This window comes from Eubalaena glacialis, chromosome 19 (assembly GCF_028564815.1).
Source record: "Eubalaena glacialis isolate mEubGla1 chromosome 19, mEubGla1.1.hap2.+ XY, whole genome shotgun sequence".
Taxonomy (NCBI): domain Eukaryota; kingdom Metazoa; phylum Chordata; class Mammalia; order Artiodactyla; family Balaenidae; genus Eubalaena; species Eubalaena glacialis.
Window position 1 is genome coordinate 14,605,570 of NC_083734.1, and position 21,847 is coordinate 14,627,416.

The 21,847-nt window shown below is 38.8% G+C and overlaps 1 protein-coding gene across 1 annotated transcript in view; it reads left to right on the top strand.

Annotated features, from left to right (window-relative positions):
* The window catches only part of YWHAE (tyrosine 3-monooxygenase/tryptophan 5-monooxygenase activation protein epsilon), a 40,188-nt gene that overhangs the window by 11,927 nt on the left and 6,414 nt on the right, over positions 1-21,847 (top strand). Inside the window, exons 2-4 of the mRNA XM_061175154.1 lie at positions 16,600-16,799; positions 19,172-19,278; positions 19,943-20,149. Of these exons, the coding sequence (XP_061031137.1) occupies positions 16,600-16,799; positions 19,172-19,278; positions 19,943-20,149 (514 nt within the window). The remainder of the gene's footprint in view (positions 1-16,599; positions 16,800-19,171; positions 19,279-19,942; positions 20,150-21,847) is intronic.

Genomic DNA, 21,847 nt, shown 5'->3' on the forward strand with positions numbered 1-21,847 from the left:
AATTAAATGTAAAAAAAGTTAAACAAGTACAGCCCTATCAAGTAAAAAATATTGACAGCTACTCCAACCTGCCGGATGTAACTGTTGTTGACAGTTTGAATATACTTTTATAACTTTGCTCAAGTGCCAATGCATGTATTCACAAACATAATTTGTTTTATTGACTCTAATGTTATTGATATAACATGCATCACACTAATACAGAAAAACGCTAACTGCATCATGACATGCCAGTGACTAAGAGAAATCTGGGTTTCAGAGATGTTAATGTAAAAAAAAAAAGTGTCCTAAAGATAGATACATATTTATAGTATATACACGTAATGTACTGCATTCTTTCATAGAAATCACATTATATATGTTATTCAGCCACATGCCTTCTTCCTTCAACAAAACATTGTGAATATAAAAAAGGTTTTTTAAAACAAAAATTGGGACTTCCCTGGTGGTGCAGTGGTTAAAAATCTGCCTGCCAGTGCAGGAGACACGGGTTCGATCCCTGGTCTGGGAAGATCCCACATGCTGCGGAGCAGCTCAGCCCATAAGCCACAACTACTGAGCCCATGAGCCACAACTACTGAGCCCGCATACCACAACTACTGAAGCCTGCATACTTAGAGCCCGTGCTCCGCAACGAAGACCCAACGCAGCCAAAAATAAATAAATTTATTTTTTAAAAAATTGGACCATTTCAACCAGACTAACATAAAAACTTTTAAAATGTCTGGTTTGTTCACCTATGTCAGTCTACCTTTAAAGAAGAAAACCTTCCCAAGGGATTTTACTGTGCAGCCAGGGTTGAGAAACACGGGAATAGATCGTTTCTCAAATCCCTGACTAAGTCACTGAGGATGCTTATTAAAAATTAAGGCATTTGATCAGTACTCAAATTTAATACATATCTCCGGGTATACAGCTAGATTTGACTAGATGACCTTGTAGAGCTCCCTTCTTGGAGGCTGTCTTACTGTTTTTTCAGCAGTGAATTGCCAGAGACCCTGAGTTGGAGAATATGGGAAATTCTGTGGCAATATTGCATAGTTTTTTGTCCAGTTTTTTAAAAAAAGGATCAATTAACTCTTGTTTTTGAGTGGTGCTGCATACTTTGAGTATGGACCTCTTACTATTTTTTCCCTTCATTTACGTAGTTTATTGATTTCTGTCGCTTTTCCATTGTCAAACATATGTTTCATAGCCTTCTACTGGAAAAAGATCCCATCTGTGACTTTCATAGCTAGAGAGAAGTCAGGGCCTGGCTTAAAAGCTTCAAAGGACAGGCTGACACTCTTATTAGGTGCTAATGCAGCTGGTGATTTGAAGTTGAAGCCAATGCTCATTTATTGATTTTTTTTCTTAAATTTATTTTATTTATTTATTTATTTTTGGCTGCGTTGGGTCTTCGTTGGTGCGTGTGGGCTTTCTGTAGTTGCGACGAGTGGGGGCTACTCTTCGTTGCGGTGCACGGGCTTCTCATTGCAGTGGCTTCTCTTGTTGCGGAGCACAGGCTCTAGGCGTGTGGTCTCAGTAGTTGTGGCGCTCGGGCTTAGCTGCTCTGCGGCATGTGGGATCTTCCCAGACCAGGGCTCGAACCCATGTCCACTGCACTGGCAGGCGAATTCTTAACCACTGCACCCCCAGGGAAGCCCCACATTTATTGATTTCTGAAAATCCTAGGACCCTTAAAAATTATGCTAAATTTACTCTGCCTGAGCTCTGTAAATGGAACAACAAAGCCTGGATGACAGCACATCTGTTTACAACATGGTTTATTGAATATTTTAAGCCCACTGTTGAGATCTACTGCTCAGAAAAAAAGATTCCTTTCGAAATATTGCTGCTCATTGACAATGCACCTGGTCACCCAAGAGCTCTGATAAGAGATGTACGATGAGATTAATGCTGTTTTCATGCCTGCTAACACAACGTCCATTCTGCAGCCCATGGATCAAGGAGTAATTTCAACTGTCAAGTCTTACTATTTATGAAACATATTTTGTAAGGCTGTAGTTTCCATAGTTAGTGATTCCTGTGGTGGATCTGAGCAAAGTGAATTGAAAACCATTTGGAAAGGATTCAACATTGTAAATGCCATTAAGACCAAGTTCACTGTTCTTTATTTAGCTTATTACTGCTTCAAGCACAGTGTTAACACTTCTCTAAGTGCTTACATCTTTCTGGATTCCTGTTTGTTTGTTAAGTCTTAAAAGAGGCAAGCAAAGAAAAGGATTTTAACATATTGTTGAGTTCCTATTATGTGCCAGGGAGTTTACGATGCAGTCTCATTTTAACTCTCATGTGATGGGTATCTTCCAAGTTGTAGGTGAGGAAACAAGTTCATAGAGGTTAAGTGACATAGGTCAAATAGCATGTAAGTGAATATCTAAGCCAGAGTGAAAATCTAATCTGCATCATTCTGGCTATAAATGTGGTTTCCTACCATGCCGTTTCCCGAAGTGTGTGTGTCTTTTGGTCCACCTAGTAACAGTACAAGTGATATGTAGATATGACAAGAGTAGTAAAAATGTTACTGGAATAAAATATAAGACCTCTTTAGAGAGGCTTCTCAGATCTCCTGTTTTGTTTCAGCATCCTGTTCATTTCATATAGTACTCAACACAAAGTGTATTTAGATGTCAGATTTATTCTGTCAACTTTAAGCCATTTAAAATTTTGCTTAAAGAAGAATCCCAGGGACTTCCCTGGTGGCACAGTGGTTAAGAATCCGCTTGCCAATGCAGGGGATACGGGTTCGATCCCTGGTCTGGGAAGATCCCACGTGCCGTGGGGACAGCTAAGCCTGTGCACCACAACTACTGAAGCCTGTGCATCCTAGAGCCTGTGCGCCACAACTACTGAGCCCACGTGCCACAACTACTGAGCCCACGTGCTTAGGGCCCATGCTCCACAACAGGAGAAGCCACTGCAATGAGAAGCCCGCACACTGCAACTAGAGAAAGCCTGCATGTGCCGCAACAAAGACCCAGCACAGCCAAAAATAAATAAAAAATAAAAACAAAACCCAGGAGTGGCTTCCAAATCTTGGCCAAACTGTCTACTCAGATTGCTTTTTAAAATAAGTCTTCTTGGGGGCTTCCCTGGTGACGCAGTGGTTGAGAATCTGCCTGCCGATGCAGGGGACACGGGTTCGAGCCCTGGTCTGGGAAGATCCCACATGCCGCAGAGCAGCTAGGCCCGTGAGCCACAATTACTGAGCCTGCGCGTCTGGAGCCTGTGCTCCGCGACAAGAGAGGCCACGATAGTGAGAGGCCCGCGCCCCGCGATGAAGAGTGGCCCCCGCGCGCCACAACTAGAGAGAGCCCTCGCACAGAAGTGAAGACCCAACACAGCCATAAATAAATAAATAAATAAAAATTTTAAAAAAAGTAAGTCTTCTTAATATATGTAAGATACATCTCAATATTTTGTTGGTTTTAACAAAATATAACTAGTGATTACTATAGCTTTTTATCTCTCTAGGAAAATATATGATATAAGTCTCCTAAAGCTACAAACATCAGCTTTTAACTGTATTTTTAGATCCTTTCCACATTATTTACTGTTGGAATTAAAGTAGTTAATTTTTTTTATTTATTTATTTTTGGCTGTGCCGCATGGCTTGTGGGATCTTAGTTCCCCAGCCAGGATTGAACGTGGGCCCTCGGCAGTGAAAGCACCGAGTCCTAACCATTGGACCACCAAGGGATTCCCAGTTAAGAATTTTTTAATAGATTGACTTACAATTTTGAGTAATGTAAAATCTTAAATTGTGTTTTCGCGAAGCACACTCATACAAGTGCAAAAAACATTTTAAAGTGATGGAATCACAAACTTTGTGCAGACTTAGGCAGGTGAATTATTAGTGATGAAACTAAATTGTCGAATTTGGCAGGATTGGATTTAATGTTCAACAGCCAATTTAAGTCACGTTAGTTTTCTGAGAATGTTTTGTAACCAGCTTAATCTGATGGGGTTATGAGAGTATAGCTCTGTCAAAAATTATGTTCCGTAGGGATCATACTGAATTTCTTTTATGATTAGCTGACAATACCTGCCCTTAAAATTGTCCAAATCAAATTTCTTTTCCATGCTTTATGGTACAGAATTATTGGTGCCAGTGGAGTATTCGTCACTGTGACAGAGAAAATGCATAGTTTTAGAAAAAATTTGGTTCTTACCTGTATATTCCTAAATATTAAGTCATTGCTACCAAGAGATACGATTCTTTTAGAAATCTGTAAGACAGGATGGTGATTGTCATTGGGTTATCCATATGAATTGATTGTTTAGTGGTTGTATAAATTTTGCTTAGCTGATAATTTCACTCATTTATTGGAGGTTGTCTAAGTCCATCAAATCATCTGAAAGCAGCATAACACCTGGACATTCACATAGGTAACTTCCTGTAGAAATGCTCTCATTGATTTCATGAAATCAGAAGTATCTGAGTGAAGACTGCTTCTCTTGTGTAAATCGAGTCAAACATTTTCTGTGACTCTTCCTTTTTACATAAAGATCCATATGGTAAATTCCTCTTAGGTTTAGTACCTTGGAAATTTTTTCTCCAACAAACTTGCATACTTCTTGTTATCAAATACAGGAACAAAATTTAGCTTGGGACATTTTATTTTATTTTCTTTATTTCTTTTTTTTTGGAGTTTTAAAAAATTAATTTATTTTTGGCTGCATTGGGTCTTTGTTGCTGCGTGCGGGCTTTCTGTAGTTGCGGCGAGTGGGGGCTACTCTTCGTTGCGGTGGGCGGGCTTGTCATTGTGGTGGCTTGTTGTGGAGCACGGGCTCTAGGCGCGTGGGCTTCAGTAGTTGTGGCACATGGGCTTAGTTGCTCCGTGGCATGTGGGATCTTCCTGGACCAGGGCTCGAACCCGTGTCCCCTGCGTTGGCAGGTGGATTCTTAACCACTGTGCCACCAGGAAAGTCCAGCTTGGGACATTTTAAGTTGTTGCTTCAATTGTCATTAACCATAGACAAAATTCGTGGTCTGTGTTAATTAATTGCCCATAATTCCTATGCGTATCTGTCATCTTATAAGTAATGTCTGGTTTGATAGCCTTTTTTTTTTTTTTTTTTTTAAGCTATATTGAGACACTGTAGTGTGCCTTCCCCCCTTCTTCCAACTTCTTGTACTTGGGCAACAGCAGGGTCATGTGAGCTGTTTGGCCAGTGAAATGTGAGCAGAAATTGTATGTGTAACTGTGTACACGTAAGTCCCTTACATACGAACTTGTTCTGTTCTGAGAGCGCGTTTGTAAGTCCAGTTTGTTACTAAGCCCAACAAAGTTAGCCTAGGCGCCCAACAAAGTTAGCCTAGGCACCCAACTAACACAATTTGCTGTATAGTACTGTACTGTAGTAGGTTTATAATACTTTTCATAGAAATAATACATAAAACAAACAGTACCTTGAAAAGCACAGTAGTGCAGTACAGCAGCTGGCATACAAGGGCTGGCATCGAGTGAACAGGCAAGAAGAGTTACTGACTGGAGGAGGGAGAGGAGGTGGGAGATGGTAGAGCTGAAGGATCATCAGCAATAGGAGACAGAGGGCAAGCTGCAATTTCACTCACACCTGACGTTGATGGCACAGGTTCTGGTTCCTTGATGGATTCAATTCTACCTACCCTCTTGAAAAAACGATCCAGTCATGTCTGGGTAGTAGCTCTTTTTTTCTCGTCGTAAATGACACGGTAGGACTGGATTGTAATCTGAACGGCTGCTGCGGTACTGTTCTACGTTTGGATCCTGTGCCTCAAAAAACTAAAAGTGCCTCCTCAAGTAAAATCTCCTTGCCATTTCCCACATTGTGAGTCTCTTTGATTCTTCAGTTACTACTTCTTTTGTCTCTCTTCGTCCTTTCTGTGGGTCTCCAATTCCATCAGATCTTCATTAGTAAGCTCCTCATGTTGCACGCAAGGAGTTCAATGAAGTCATCCTCTTGCAGATCTAGCTTGAAATAAAGACACTATACTATTGTACTCTGTACAGTACTGTAAAGTACACAAAAGCACAACCACTTGTAAAGGTTGCATGCACGTGACAGTGTACTCCAGAAAGGTGAACTGACTTAGATGATTGGACGTGCTAACGCATGTTCGTATCTTTGAAAGTTCACAACTTGAAGGTTCGTATGTAGGGGACTTAACAGAGACAGTGACGAACCCTTTCCTGATTCTTCTGTTTCTTCCCTTGCTTCCTTGACTAGAGAATCCTCAAGTACCGAACTGTACAGCCCCAAGATGGTGGACTCTCACAAACATTTGAGTGAGAAAGAAACCTTTGTTGTGTCAAGGCTCTGAAATTTGGTGAATAATTTGGTTCCCAAGCTCACCTGTCCTATCCTTTGGGAATACAGAATTATCAATCACAATTCAGAAAAGGTTGAAAACATGTTTACTGTCTCTTGTACTTTCAATTGTGAGAGATTAAGTAGATTACATCCAGGTCTCTCTGCTTTCCAGAATCTTAGGGGAGGCAGAGCTGTCGCAAAATTATATGCCAGCTTTTCTAAAGATCATCCTTTGGCTGGTATGTTAAATATGTGCATGCTATATGAAGGACATTTTGCTTTCATGGCATGCCTCAATATGAATGAATCATTAAAGGGCATAACACTTCCCCCTTCCGTGCACACTAAGTCTCTGGTGGATTTCCTTCTTTTCATTCCTTAATTTCTAAACCATATCTCTTCAGAACTAAGTATTGAGATTTTAAGGGAGATATTCATCACATTAAGCTCTCTGGCCAGCCTGAGCTCTTTCGTCTTATGCCTTTTAGTTCTCCCTTTGGTCCTCAATCTAGCTATTCTCTACTGTTGCTGGCACAAGTCTGGTTTTCTGCTTTTTATTCATTTGGGAACTCCCCCACCTCCCTACCCCAACCCATGCAAACATCAGGTTTTCCTTTGCTGCTGTACTTATCTTCCCCACTTTTGACCCAGAAAACACAAATATTTTTTCTGTGTATGGTACAAGAGACATTCACCTTCATACATCCCAGCTTTCAGTGTTTGGAAATGTTCCCAAAATTTAAACTTTTGACACTGGGGCATTCCCTGGTGGTCCAGTGGTTAGGCCTCCATGCTTTCACTGCAGGGGGTGCGGGGTTGATCCCTGGTCGGAGATCCCGCATGTGGTGCGGTGCGACCGAAAGAAAAAAACAACTTTTTTCTTCAGCAACTGGGAAAATACTTCAAGATATTTGTTCTCTTCCTTTTGCTGTTCTCTTCTAGTGCAGAATGGCTTTTTGTGACGGTGATTCTTTTCTCTTTATTATCGTATTATCCTTATTTGAGGTTTTTAGTTATTTTGTAAAGTGTCTGTAAGATAATAGTCATGTGATAAAGTGAAAAACTCAGTGTGAGGGGAAAATGGTGGTATTATATTGAAAAGTGTAGTTTTTACACTTCTATTTTAACAATAGATCTTCCTCTTTTGAAGAAGTACTGTCATTTAATATAAATACTAATATATCTTGGGGGAGGGGTAAAGACTTCTCTATATGTCAGTCAAGATGTATGCATATAAAATATATTCTGGGGCTTCCCTGGTGGCGCAGTGGTTAAGAATCTGCCTGCCAATGCAGGGGACACAGGTTTGATCCCTGGTCCCAGAAGATCCCACATGCTGCGGAGTAGCTAAGCCCGTGTGCCACAACTACGGAGCCTGCGCTCTACAGCCCGCGAGCCACAACTACTGAAGCATGTGCACTCTAGGGCCTGCGTGCTGCAACTGCTGAGCCCGTGTGCTGCAACTGCGGAAGCACGCACGCCTAGAGCCTGTGCTCCACGATAAGAGAAGCCACTGCAATGAGGAGCCTGTGCACCGCAACGAAGAGTAGCCCCTGCTCAACACAACTAGAGAAAGCCCGCGGACAGCAATGAAGACCCAACGCAAACAATACACACACCCCCCCCCCCCACGTATGTATGTATGTATGTATGTATGTACTGGGACTTCCCTGGTGGCACACTGGATAAGACCCTGCACTCCCAACGCAGGGGGCCTGGGTTTGATCCCTGGTCAGGGAACTAAATCCCACACGCATGCCATAACTAAGGAGCCCACATGCTGCAACTGTGGAGCTCGTGAGTTGCAACTAAGGAGCCCGCCTGCTGCAACTAAGACGTGGTGTAACCAAATAAATAAATAAATATTAAAAGAAATATTGTAACAAATTCAATAAAGACTTTAAAAATGGTTCCCATCCAAAAGAAATTAAAAAATATATATATATTCTGATAGATCCCAAACTAACAATTTCAAACAACCATGCCTCATAACTAATAATTGGTCTAGAGAGATTTTTACTGAGGTGATTTTTATCATTTCAACAAGGTGAATTTTACAGAGAGTTTTACAATTTACAGAGGTACCTTGGTTTTTTCCCCCTGGCTTTTCCCATGATAGTTCTGCATCACCCCTGAGATAACTTTGCATTGTTTCCATTCGACATAATGATTTGGGAAGCTTGCCTTCATGCAAGCCAGAAATAAATTTATTGTCTTAAGTTTCTTCTCATGTTGGGTCTTTGGAGGAGTTTCTTTTCAACAGTCCCTACTTAACTGAAGATTTTATCAATGCTATCATCATCATGTCTGTCATCTGGATTACTTTTCATTGAGAAGGGGGGACTACAGAGTTTGGGACAGAGCTACTTAGTTCATCTTCATCGTGTGTGTGTGAGAAAATACACATAACAAAATTTACCACGTTGATCATTTTTTTTAAACAGTGATACATATTTTTAAAAAATTATTTATTTATTTGGCTGCGCCAGATGTTGGCTGTGTTATGCGGGATCTTTGTTGCGGCATGTGAGATCTAGTTTACTGACCAGGGATTGAACCCTGGTCCCCTGCATTGGGAGCTCAGAGTCTTAACCCCTGGACCACCAGGGAAGTCCCACCATGTTGATCATTTTTTAGTGTATAGTTCAGTGGTGTTAAATACATTCACATTTTTGTGAAGCCATTACCATCCATCCCCATGATTCTTTCCATCTTGTAAAACTGAAACTGTATCCATTAAACAGTAACTTCCTATTGTCCCCTTAGCACCTGGAAACTAACATTATACTTTCTTTATGACTTATTTAAGTATCTCATATAAGTGGAATCATGCAATGTTTGTGTTTTTGTGACTGGTTTCTTTCACTTAGTATAATGTCCTTACTGTTCATCTATGTCGTAGCATATTGCAGAATTTTCTTTTTAATATTCCATTTGCATGTATATACCTACCTTTTGCTTATCTCTTCACCCGTCAGTGGACACTTGGTTGCGTCCATGTTGTAGCTATCATGAATAATGCTGCTATGAAAATATCCAGATATATCTGTTCAAGATCCTGCTTTCAGTTCTTTTTGGTATATACTCAGAAGTGGAATTGCTGGGTCATATGGTAATTCTGTTTTCAGAATTTTTCAAGGAACTACCATACTGGTTTACGCAGCAAATGTACCATTTTACATGCCCACCAACAGGGCATGGGGTCCAATTTCTCCACATTCTTGCCAACACCTGTTTTCTGGTTTCTTGATAGTGGCCATCCTAATGGGTGTGAAGTGGTAGATGATCTTAGTCTTTTAAATAAAGGAAAGAGCTAGATTTTTTTCCCCCTTGATTGTCTTGCTCTGAATGCACCCTAGGAGGCTCTTGATTGGGAATCAAATCTGGTTATTATTTAAAATGGCACTTTTGTATTCTCTGTTGTAGATTGCTTTGATGGGCTTATTTCCTACCCTCTCCTTTTTTTTTTTTTTAAACATCAACCAGCCACTTTTCCATATGAAAGACAAGTTATAACCCTTCACATTCTTTTGCCTTTTCTTGATAATGTATAGCAGATGAATTGGTAAGCCTTCTAGACTACAGTATACCCAGTTCTCAGAATATCCCCAAATGCCTTGACTTTTGTATTATGAAAGAGTTTTGGTCTTCTTTAGTCATTTCATGTACAGAATTCAAGATCAGATCATATAATACTAGATACTTCATAAGTCCCTAAGATGCCATAGTCTTGTTAATTGTGTATATTATTTGAATGTACTATAGGCATTTAGCTAAAGTTTGATAACATAGGACACCTATACTAAATTCCCCTTTATGTATTTAATGAACAGAATTCAGACCTTCAGGATGATTCTTTGGGTCTCAGAAACTTCTTTAGGGACAGATGTAGCTAAATTTTCTACAAAATAAAATGGGCTGCAGAAAAAGGGCCTATTGAAATTGCTGAGAAGGGACTATAGAATCTCTTGTTCTATCTAGGGGGGGATCCTTAAATAGGTTTCATTTATCTGTGATATAGTCAGGCCCACCAGAATATATTTCTCAGTCTCTATTAACATAGTTCAGTTTGCGTTCTTCATTCTTTCATCAAATGTTTGTGTGCCATTTATATCATTAGATACTGTGCTTTTCTGGGAATAGAGAGATAAAGACACAGTTAATGCCCTTTTAGGACAGTAGTATTTGATGGGAAGAAAAACACTGATCCTCAACACAGAGAAAGGAGTATGAACATGGGTTGGAGAGCACAGTAAGGCTTTGCAGAATAAGAACTTGATCCAGAGGGATGAATAGTTTCTTAGACAAAGAGGAAAGGTCATGGGTCAACTGATCAATCTTTACATAAAGCAAACCCAAGACCTCTCCAGAACCGTGAGTGACAGAACCTTTTTAAGGCAGTGTTTGATTCTGTGGCCCTTTTCTGTCCTTGGGGTGTTTGCCATTAGTGTTTTTGGACTTAAGAATTTGTTTCTATGAGCACACTACTTGGAAAGTTAGTTGAATGTGGTGGTTAAGAGGGAGCTCAGGCACTTAAGTTAGATTGTCTGGGTTCGAATTCTGGTTTTACCACTTAATAGCTGTGTGACTTTAGGCAAGTTACTTTTTCAGTTTTTTGTCTTTAAAGTCAGAATTATGTGTTCTGACAGCCGGCAGACATTTTTTTCCATGTTCAGAGAAATAATGGTTATGACCCTGTATACTTTGGTAGGAGGTACATGAGTCCTATCATCCAGTATAGAGCCTGCTTGTTTTCCTGTGACTGATTCTGAACAGTTTGCATCCATCCTGAGTCTGGCTCTTACTAGAAACTGTAGGCCCCCCTTTAGATTTTGTACTCTGTCTTCATAAAATTAAGACTATTGGACCTCAGCAGAGACCTGTTTTACCATCTGGCAGGGACAGTCTTGGGAGAATCAAGTTTACTGGGATGTTGTTTACTGTTAGTGGCATGGGAGCATCTGCTCTCTACTAGGCATTGGCAGTTAAGGTTTTTGAAGATAATGTTCTGGGAGGTTAACTTGTAGGTGGAAGAAGATGTAAGCAGGAATAAACCACATTTTAATGTATTAAGCGTGTATGTCTGTTGTCATTGAAATCATTTATCTTGCATCTATTCTTATAAAAGCAAACGAAAGGATCCCCATACAGATGAATTGAAATAAATGCTCAAATCTGAGATAATATGATTAAATCAAAGCATGATTGTGGAGTCAGAGTGCCTGTTGTAATCCACTGAATTTGTGATGTTGAGCAAGTTTCACCCTCACAGTTTTTAGTTTCCTTTTATAAAATGGGGATAATACTAGTACCTACGTCAAAGGTCTGTTCAGATTCAGTGCATTCAGATTCAGTGTCTGTTCCGGTGCAAAGCATTTGGAACAGTGCCTACCGTGAGGTGTTTTATTTGTGAATGAGTTTATCGAAGGAATGTGTAAATAGTTCAAAGAGCAAAAACCAAGAACCAAAGCTAAATTAAAGTTGGAGTGCAAAACATTTGACTCTCCTGGCAGGATAGTCAGTAACAAAAAGAAGCAAGCTGGTTTAATGTAATGGATGTCTAACTAGGCTATTATCACTCAATGAAGGAGAAGTGACCTGGAACGAAACAAGCTTAGTATTTGGTTAAGATGTCCTTTGAGTTGTGAGGATTATATGTTTCAGAGTTTCTGTAGCAGTGGTGATTTTCAGTCAGCTACCTGTTGTACCCAAACTATCAAGAGTCCCAGAAATTATATTTTATTGCCCAAAACTCATGTACCAAACTGCGCATCCACAAGTAGTGATTTGACCATGAGTTGCAGTTCTCTGGTTCATAAATTGTGATCATATCTGCTGCAGATAGATTTGACAGCCTTCCGCCATCTGAGAAATGCTGAGATCGCATTGATAAAATCGTTGCTGCAATAATGATTTCATGAAATACTAGTGTTTGAGAAGGTTATGTGAATATAACTGGTGTTAGTCCTCTGCTGATGGAGGTTTTAAGGGTGTGGCTAGTCTAGAGTTTTGGATAAATTAGGGTTTTCACATAGTTTTGGGGTATATTATAGTTAGGATTGTGTTTCTGTTGCTGGTGTTAAAAAAAGGATAAGGATGACACCAGTGTTATGAGAATTTCTTTATAGTCGTAATTTGTACAGCTTGGTACAAAGCACTGGTTGTAGAACTTTTAGCTCTTTCTCTTCTGCTTCATGCTACTACTATCCCTTAATCTAGTTCCTTCAGGAATGAAGAAATTTCTGAAGATAAAGGGCTATGAGGAGTAGTTTGGCTTTTAAAAGTAACTACTACAACTCCGTAATAAAAAGGCAGATAACTCAAAAATTGTCATAACATCTGAATGGTATTTTCCAGAGAGCATACACAAATGGCCAGTTAGCATATGAAACGATGCTCAACATCATTAGCCATCAAGGAAATGCAAATCAAAATCAGAGATACCACTTCACGCCCACTAGGATGATTATTAAAAAAAAAAAAAAAAAAAGAAACGTGTTGGTGAGAGTATGGAGGAATTAGAATCCTCCTCTATTGCTGGTGGAATGTAAAAATGGTGCAGCCCCTGTTAAAAAGTTCAACAGCTCCTTCCTCAGAAAGTTATCATATGACCCCACAGTTCCACTCCTTAAGTATATATTCAAGAGATTTGAATGCATACTTACATGAATGTTCATAGTAGCATTTTTCATAATAGCCAAAAAGTGGAAAGTCAACTCAAATGTCCATTAACTGATGAATGGATAAGTAAAATGTGGTATACACCTATATACATTCAGTTAAATGAAGTATCGATAGATGCTGCACTATGGCTGAACCTTGAAACATGCTAAGTGAAAGAAGCCAGTTACAGAAGACAACATACTATATAGTTCCATTTATATGAAATGTCCAAATAGGTAAATCCATAGAGATGGAAAGTGGATTGGTAGTTGCCTAGGGCTGAGGGATTTGGGGATAAATGGGGAATGACTGGTAATGTGTATGGAGCTTTTCTTTTTCGAATGATGAAAAATGTTCTAAAATCGATTATAGTAATGGTTGCGCAAATTCTGTGAGTATACTAACAACCATTGAATTGTATGCTTTAAATAGGTGAGTTGTATGTGAATTATAGATCAGTAAAGCTGTTATTTAATAATAACAGATAACTGCTACTTTTCTATTTGTACCACAGTCTTTTGTGCATTGTTTTGTGGCTTTTTCAATGAAGGGAATTATATACTTAATTGAAGCTGGGATAGTAGAATATCATTGAGTATTTAAAATATATTTCTCACCATTGTAAAGCAATTATACTTCAATAAAGATGTTTAAAAAAAATTAATTAATTAAACATGTATACATTAAAAAAATATATATATATATTTCTCCCCTCACATTGTGAAACTATTATATGATCATTGTTGAAAATTTCTAGAACACAGAAAAATGAAAAAAATCTGTCATCTGGAGTAGTACCCAGAGACATACCATTGTTAAACTTTTAGTGGTATTAGATATTTGGGTAAAGTTTTTCCATATATAATGTTGCAGAGCTCTACAATTTAAAAGAATTATGGTCTTTTCTTGGTGTAGCTAGGTTACTTTTTAAATTGCTTTGTTGTTGGAACAACTTAGATGAATTACTGGTTCACTTCTGAGGCATGTTTAATTTGTTGTTAGTTTTTGAGAACTAGTATGGCAGTGAGCTTGAAATGATACCCTCTTTACTCCACTGCCACTAAATTTAGCCTTTTTTTCATGGCTGTGGTTAAAAAAAAAAATTGGATGTTTCAAATGAATGTGCTCAGGCTCCCACAGATGGTCTTATATATGCCTTAATATTTGTTTTTTTAATGCTTCAGAATTGCATTAAAAAATTCAGCTGTATTGAGGTAAAATTTATAATACACTACTTATACACATAAAATTCATTGTTTTTTTAAAAATTTATTTTTGGCTGAGTTGGGTCTTCGTTGCTGCGTGTGGGCTTTCTCTAGTTGCGGCGAGCGGGGCCTACTCTTCGTTGCGGTGTGTGGGCTTCTCATTGCGGTGGCCTCTCTTGTTGCAGAGCACAGGCTCTAGGTGCGTGGGCTTCAGTAGTTGTGGCTCACGGTCTCTAGAGCGCAGGCTCCGTAGTTGTGGCGTGCGGGCTTAGTTGCTCCATGGCATGTGGGATCCTCCTGGACCAGGGCTCGAACCCACGTCCCCTGCATTGGCAGGCGGATTCTTAACCACTGCGCCACCAGGGAAGTCCCAATTTCATTGTTTTGATAAATGTATTCAGTTGTGTAACCACCACGGTAGAACAATTCTGTTACCCCCCAAATTTCCCTTGTACTCCTTTGCTCACAAGCCTCTCACTTCACCCCCATATCTTGGTAACCACTTACTTGCTTTCTGCCTTTATAGTTTTGCATTTTCTATAACTTGATTTAAATGGAATTATAGTCCTTTTTGGTCTGGCTTTTTTCCTTTTTTTTTTTTTTAAATGTCTTTATGGGAGTATAATTGCTTTACAATGTTGTGTTAGTTTCTGTTGTACAACAAAGTGAATCAGCTATAAGTATACATATGTCCCCATATCCCCTCACTCTTGAGCCTCCCTCCCTGGTTTGGCTTTTTTCAGTTAGCATCATGTTGTTTGAAATTCATCCATGTTGTTACTTGTATCAGTAGTTCATTCTTTTTTATTCTTGAGTAGTATTCCATTGTATGGATGGACATTTGGGTTGTTTTCACCTTTTGGCTATTATGAATAAAGTTGCTGTGGACATGTATGTAAAAAAGTCTTTGTGAAGATATATATTCGTATCTCTTGGGTGATACCTAGGAGTGGGCTTGCTTAGTCTTACAGTGTTGAACTCTGTAAGAAACTACTGAATTGTTTTTTAAAGATTATACCATCTTAATATTTCTATTTAACTTCTATTTTTTTAAAAATATTTTATTTATTTATTTATTTGGCTGGGTCAGGTCTTGGTTGCAGAATGCGGGATCTTCATTGCGGCATGCGGGATCTTTTGTTGCGGCGCGTGGGCTCTTCGTTGCGGCACACTTGCTTTTCTTTAGTTGTGGTGCGCGGGCTCCAGAGTGCATGGGCTCAGTAGTTGTGGCATGTAGGTTCTCTAGTTGTGGCTTGCCAGCTCAGTAGTTGCGGCACTCGGGCTTAGTTGCCCCCGCAGCGTGTGGGATCTTAGTTCCCCGACCAGGGGCTGAACCTGAGTCCCCTGCATTGGAAGGTGGATTCTTAACCACTGCACCACCAGGGAACTCCCCCCACTATGTAACTTCTTGATATTCCTGAAGGAATAATTTTTGGAAACATATCATTTCCTGGGATTACACATAATTTATCATATCATTAAGCAGTGTTTCATAAAGTCACCATCTGCATCGTACTTTAAGGTATGCTTATGCTTAGAATGTATGCTAAGGGTGCTTGTTAAAACGCAGATCCTTGGGTCTCATCACCAAAAATTCTGACTTAGTAAAAGTTGGAGAGCCACGTGCTAATATGGCATTTAGTTTTTTCTAAAAGCGTAGTTTTCATTAATATATTTATTCAGTTAGTGTTTATTGAGCTGTTTTTGGCTCTTCCTTTGCGTTCACGTGCGTTTTATTAACTATTTTTTCCTGTATTTGGGATCTCCCAAGGTTTAACTGGGCCCCTTTCTTTGCTCGCCACCTAGTGGTGACAAATGAGAACCATACAAAACTTTGCTGATGAATGAATTCATAGGAGGTGGACAGTGCCCTTCTAAAGGAGGAAGGATTGCGAATACCCAAAGATAAGTTTGTGTTTGTGACTAACCAGATGCTCACTATATGTTTGCTATATGAATGAATTCCCTTTTCTCCAGTGACTACTTTTTGGGGAAGTTCAATTTATTTGTATTTAATTGGGGAATAATTTGTTTGAGAGAAAATGCATTTTAGAGCCTGTAAATTTAAAACTTTTGTTTTAAACTGCTAGCTGAATTATTTTTACTGGGAAACGGATAGGTGTGCGCTCCTAGTTCTCTTAATATGGGAGAGATGCCTCCAAGCCATACTGAATTATACTTGATACTGTATGAAGTCATTTTGGTTCCATACAATTTATATTCTAGATCCTATTTTTTCTGGGCTCTTAATTTACTTTATCTTCTACATGGTTTTAGTTTTTTACTCATACTAGTTTTGATGATTGTGAAGTTATTTTGTTAAAAAATTTGTTTTTTGTTTTACATTAGCTTGACAGAAAAAGTTCTACTGTGATAGGGATGTTTCAACAAAACATAGTTTGTACGGTCTCATTTTACTTTTCACTTATAGAAATGGTGGAATCAATGAAGAAAGTAGCAGGGATGGATGTGGAGTTGACAGTTGAAGAAAGAAACCTCCTATCTGTTGCATATAAAAATGTGATTGGAGCTAGAAGAGCTTCCTGGAGAATAATCAGCAGCATTGAACAGAAAGAAGAAAACAAGGGAGGAGAAGACAAACTAAAAATGATTCGGGAATATCGGCAAATGGTGAGATTGTCATATCCTAGACAAGTTTAAAGAATGATGTCTTAGGTGGTGGACTGTTTAGAACATAGCCTAGTACACACATTGTTGTGTACCTGTGTAATGTATATTTTACATTTTAATGGATTTACATCTTTCACTCACCTGGATTGGGAATTACAGGCTATACAGTATTTCAGGACAGAGGAGAAGAACTTTTTTTCCTTGGAAGCTGCAGAGAGTAGTGTTGAGCACCACACAAGTAAAGAACTAATTTAATCTTTGTTTTTATTGTGGTAACTACAAAATACTTAATTGAGTGACTTGAAATTACCATTCAGGACAATTTAACAAATATTTGTGTGCCTATTATATGCCACACCAGTTGCTAGGTGTTATGTGCAAAGTTGAGACAGTTACAGTTAATATCTTTATGGAAGATCAGTCTAGTCATTGTTTTTTTAATAGAATAGAAAGTATCAGAGGGCATTGGACATTATTTCATAAAGTTACTGATTCACATATTACATGTGGGTATATACAGATATGTAATGTTTTTATTGTGGGTTTTGGTCAAAAAAGTTTGATCTAGTGCAGTGGTTCCCAACCAGAGGTGACTTTGCTCCTTAGAGGACATTTGGCAATGTCTAGAGACATTTTTGGTTGTCACAACTTGACAGTTCTGCTGGTATTTTAGTGGGTAGAAATGGGGATACTGCTGAGCATCCTGTTACGCATAGAATAACCCCCCACTGTTGAGAAACTGATTCTAAACACACTCTTAAGAGTACAGTGAGGGAAATAACAGAAGCAGTCACAAAGTTAGCATGGGGAGTAGTAAATTTGGTAGGGGGAGGGAAAAGGGAAACGTTTACTGACTAACACGGGGAGATATTTGTAATATATATAATTGTATAAGATACGGTATTTAATCTTTAAATGACCATGTAAAGGGTAGGATTACTCCAGTTCATAGGTGGGAAAACAGGTGTTCTGAGTGATTAAGTAACATACCTGGGGTTATGGAGAAGGTGGTTAGCTGGTACCAGTGTGACCCTTACTTTCAAATATGTTGAAACAAAGAATATGGATTGTCGATAGACAAGTTTGGTGTCTCAGAGGGATGAGGAAATGAGAAAGTGCTAAAGAGGTAAGTCTGTGAACTAGATTGTGGGATTTGGGATAAGTAGGAAAGGAAGCAGGAAGCAAAGAGAGGAACTGATAAATTGGGAGAAGATGAAAGAGTCAAGAGGCTGGAATTTAAGACTTCCAGGATAGAACAGCATAGTTAGGAGTATGGACAAGTGAAGGTCATGGAGTTGAGATGAAGGAACTGTGTTGAAAGGAACATGATAATACCTTGGTGTGTGATACCCAGAATTGGGGAGGTAAGCTGTAGATACTCCGTGAATGTGGGTGAAGAGCCTGCGGAGATCTACTGATAACAGAAATTGAGAAATTAAAACATAGTGGGTGAGCTTCCAAGGAGGAAGGGTTTGGAATATTAGGAGAGCAGTCATACTGAGTCAGTGAGGAGTTAAGAGATTCAGAAATCATCCTTCTCTTAGAGCAGTCTATCTTTACTTGAAAAGCCATAAAGAAGGTAGTTCATTCAGGAGAGAGCTGGTTTTACTTAGGATCAGAATGAGATTATAGGAGAAGAGGGAGTGGGCGAATTATTTACAGTGGGAAGGAGGAGGTTCCAGAGGGCATGAAATGAATTTGGAAAGGTTGAACAATGTCACTGTAGTAATAGAAAATGGAAAGCAGACTGTGTATGTATGTTTAGGAGTAGTGTGCGTTTTTGGCTTGATAAACGAATTGGGACGAGTGGCAATATTTCCTTTAGTTTACAGATTTTTGGTGTTGTAACTGGCTATGGATCTACCACTCAGGTGGTTGGCTGTTGAGCATAGTAGTGGTTAGAAATGTGAGCCTTGGAAGCAGGATACCTTGGTTTGAATTTTTATTCCATCCCTTACAAATTGTGACTCCAACCATGCAACCTTACCAGGGTTCAAGTTCTCACTCTGCCTCTAAGTTCTTTAAGTTAGTGATCTTTGGGCGAATATAGTAATCTTTGTTTTCCCATGTAAGTGGAGATAATAGTTGCTACCTCATTAAAGAAGCTACTTAATATAAATGTGCTGCACTTAGTAAGTAGTAATCACTGTTAGTTCTGTAGCTGAACTGTGAGGTTTTTTTTAAGCACTTAAGTAATGGCATATAGGAAGAAAGACTTTCCATAAACCGGAGACAGCTTTTCTCTGCTTTTGTATCAAGAGAGGGAAGGAGGGTTTGGAGAGGGGTATGCATGTTCTCTTCTCCAAAACCAGAGATAGAATGTGATAATTTATATATAATTTCTTAAACAATTTTTCTGACTTTTTTTTCAGGTTGAGACTGAGCTAAAGTTAATCTGTTGTGACATTCTGGATGTACTGGACAAACACCTCATTCCAGCAGCTAACACTGGCGAGTCCAAGGTTTTCTATTATAAAATGTAGGTTCTATACTAGAAGGGAAAATGTCAGATTAAATGTTGGCTCTCTTAGAATCATCACTTTTTTATGTAGGTTTACAACATTTTATTTAATGTTGGAAAGATAGTTACGGGAGGAGTGAGTCTCAAGAATTAAATTAAGTTTTGAATACTCATTTGCAGATTCACTGCTAAGAAGAATCAATATTACTGCATTTAAGGTGGTCGGACTATTACTGTAAAAATGTACTAGGTTTCGCTTTACCTATTCCTATTCATTTGCTTGTGTGGGGCTGCCCTCCTAGCTACAAGCAGTGCATTACACAGTTCAGTCTTAACAATTTATATGGAAGTTTTATTTCATGATTAACAAACTGTTGTGCCATTCTTTGGAACCACTTTTTATATTTAATTCTCGTCTATCAAGTGATAAATTTGTTGATTTTTGAGCCTTTTCAGTTAATTTCTCTAGGATTTTGCTTATATTTGGCAATGTGAAATCTCTGAGGAGGAAAACTAAATAGATGAGTCAGTCATTCCTGAAAGAGACTTTTTGAAATTATTGAAGTATACCTGTTTCATGTTTTTGTCACATACTTGATCTTATGTAATACAGAAAATTTTTAACAACTTATTTAAAAAGCATTATTCCTAATTCTGTTCTTTTATTTTTGTTTTGTTTTAGGAAAGGGGACTACCACAGGTATCTGGCTGAATTTGCCACAGGAAATGACAGGAAGGAAGCTGCGGAGAACAGCCTAGTGGCTTATAAAGCTGCTAGTGATATTGCAATGACAGAACTTCCACCAACACATCCCATTCGCTTAGGTCTTGCTCTCAATTTCTCCGTATTCTACTATGAAATTCTTAATTCCCCTGACCGTGCCTGCAGGTAGGTCATGAAAGAGAACAAACGCTCTCACTATGAAAGTAAAAAGGGTTACAAAGGAGAGTAGCTACTTGTTTTTTGTCTTGTTCCTTGGGACTGCCTTCGTTGGCTTGGCCCTGTAATAAAGAATTATTTTGGCTTTTTTATTTTTTATTTTTTTTTATTTTTATTTTTTTTTATTTTGGCTTTTAATGCAGCTGTTTTGGATGATATGAAGACAGACCTATCTCATTTCACTAGGATAGCAGTTAGGATAATTATGTTGATGGGGAAAAATTTGATTGGTAGATTGAAAAGAATCTTGTTACAGAGTAAGAGGAAGGAATGAGGAATTTTCATAATAGAATTATCTTCATTTCTGTATATTAGCTTTCAGTCTTTATAGCATGTGTTTAATATAGTTATGCTCTTAGCGTACATGTCATTTTGTATTTTCTATCATAAAATTTGGCATCTTATTGACGTATGTAAAAGTACTCCCCCATTTATACTTCAGATTGTTCCCAATTTTTGATACACATATAAATTTAAGGAATATTTTCATGTACATAGCTTTTTACTTTTTAAATATACATAACATGAAGTTTAGCATTCTGGTTTTTTTTTTTTTAAATTTAATTAATTAATTAATTTGTGTATTGGCCGCATTGGGTCTTCGTTGCGGTGCGTGGGCTTCTCGTTGCGGTGGCTTCTTTCGTTGCGGAGCACGGGCTCTAGGCGCGTGGGCTTCAGTAGTTGTGGCTTGCGGGCTCTAGAGCGCAGGCTCAGTAGTTGTAGCACACAGGCTTAGTTGCTCCGCGGCATGTGGGATCTTCCTGGACCAGGGCTCAAACCCCTGTCCCCTGCATTGGCAGGCGGATTCTTAACCACTGCGCCATCAGGGAAGCCCTAGCATTTTGTTTTTAAATGTGCAATTCAGTGGCATTAAGTACACCCACAATATTGTCTGTCACCACTATTTCTAAAACTTTTTCATCACCTGAAACGAACTAATCACTAAACAATAACTCCATATTTCCCTCTGCCCCAGTCCCTGGTAATCTCTACTTTCTGTCTTTATGAGTTTGCCTGTTTTAGGTACCTCATATAATAGGAATAATGTATTTGTTCTTTGTAACTTCAGTGTTCTTGAGTATGTAGGAATCAGATATTCCGTGAAAAGATTTTCCTGATGTAAGGTGGATTCATTTGAATGCAAATAAATACTAATTTATCTAAAAACATTCTAAATGTTGCTAGTCGAGTTTGTCCAAACAGGTAATATGTCTTAACTAATAAAGAAGCTATAGCTGTTTAGCTGATAGTACTGGTTGACTCTTCCATTGCCATTCTCCAGGCTAGCTGTCCCACACGTAGCTTCAACTTAGTCCTTTCCATGCTTTTGCTTTAATCTGAAGTGTGCCATTTGTGCTCTTTTCCTACCCATTAATTAGTTCAAATATGACTTCCCCATTTGCTCCTCCTCTTGGGTCCCTAAAGTACTTTCTCCAGGATAGCACTTCATCCTCCTTTTATAGTAGTTATTTGTGTGTCAGTCCCTCTATTCTTAGATGTTTTAAAAAGTTCATTGTGGACCCAGGTTATGTCTCTTTTTCCTCTTTTCTTTTCCCCACCCCGTGCCCATCGTCACTTGGTGTACATAGTACACAGTACTCAATAAGTGAATGTGAATTTTGTTTCGTTTTAACTGTAGTAATTGGC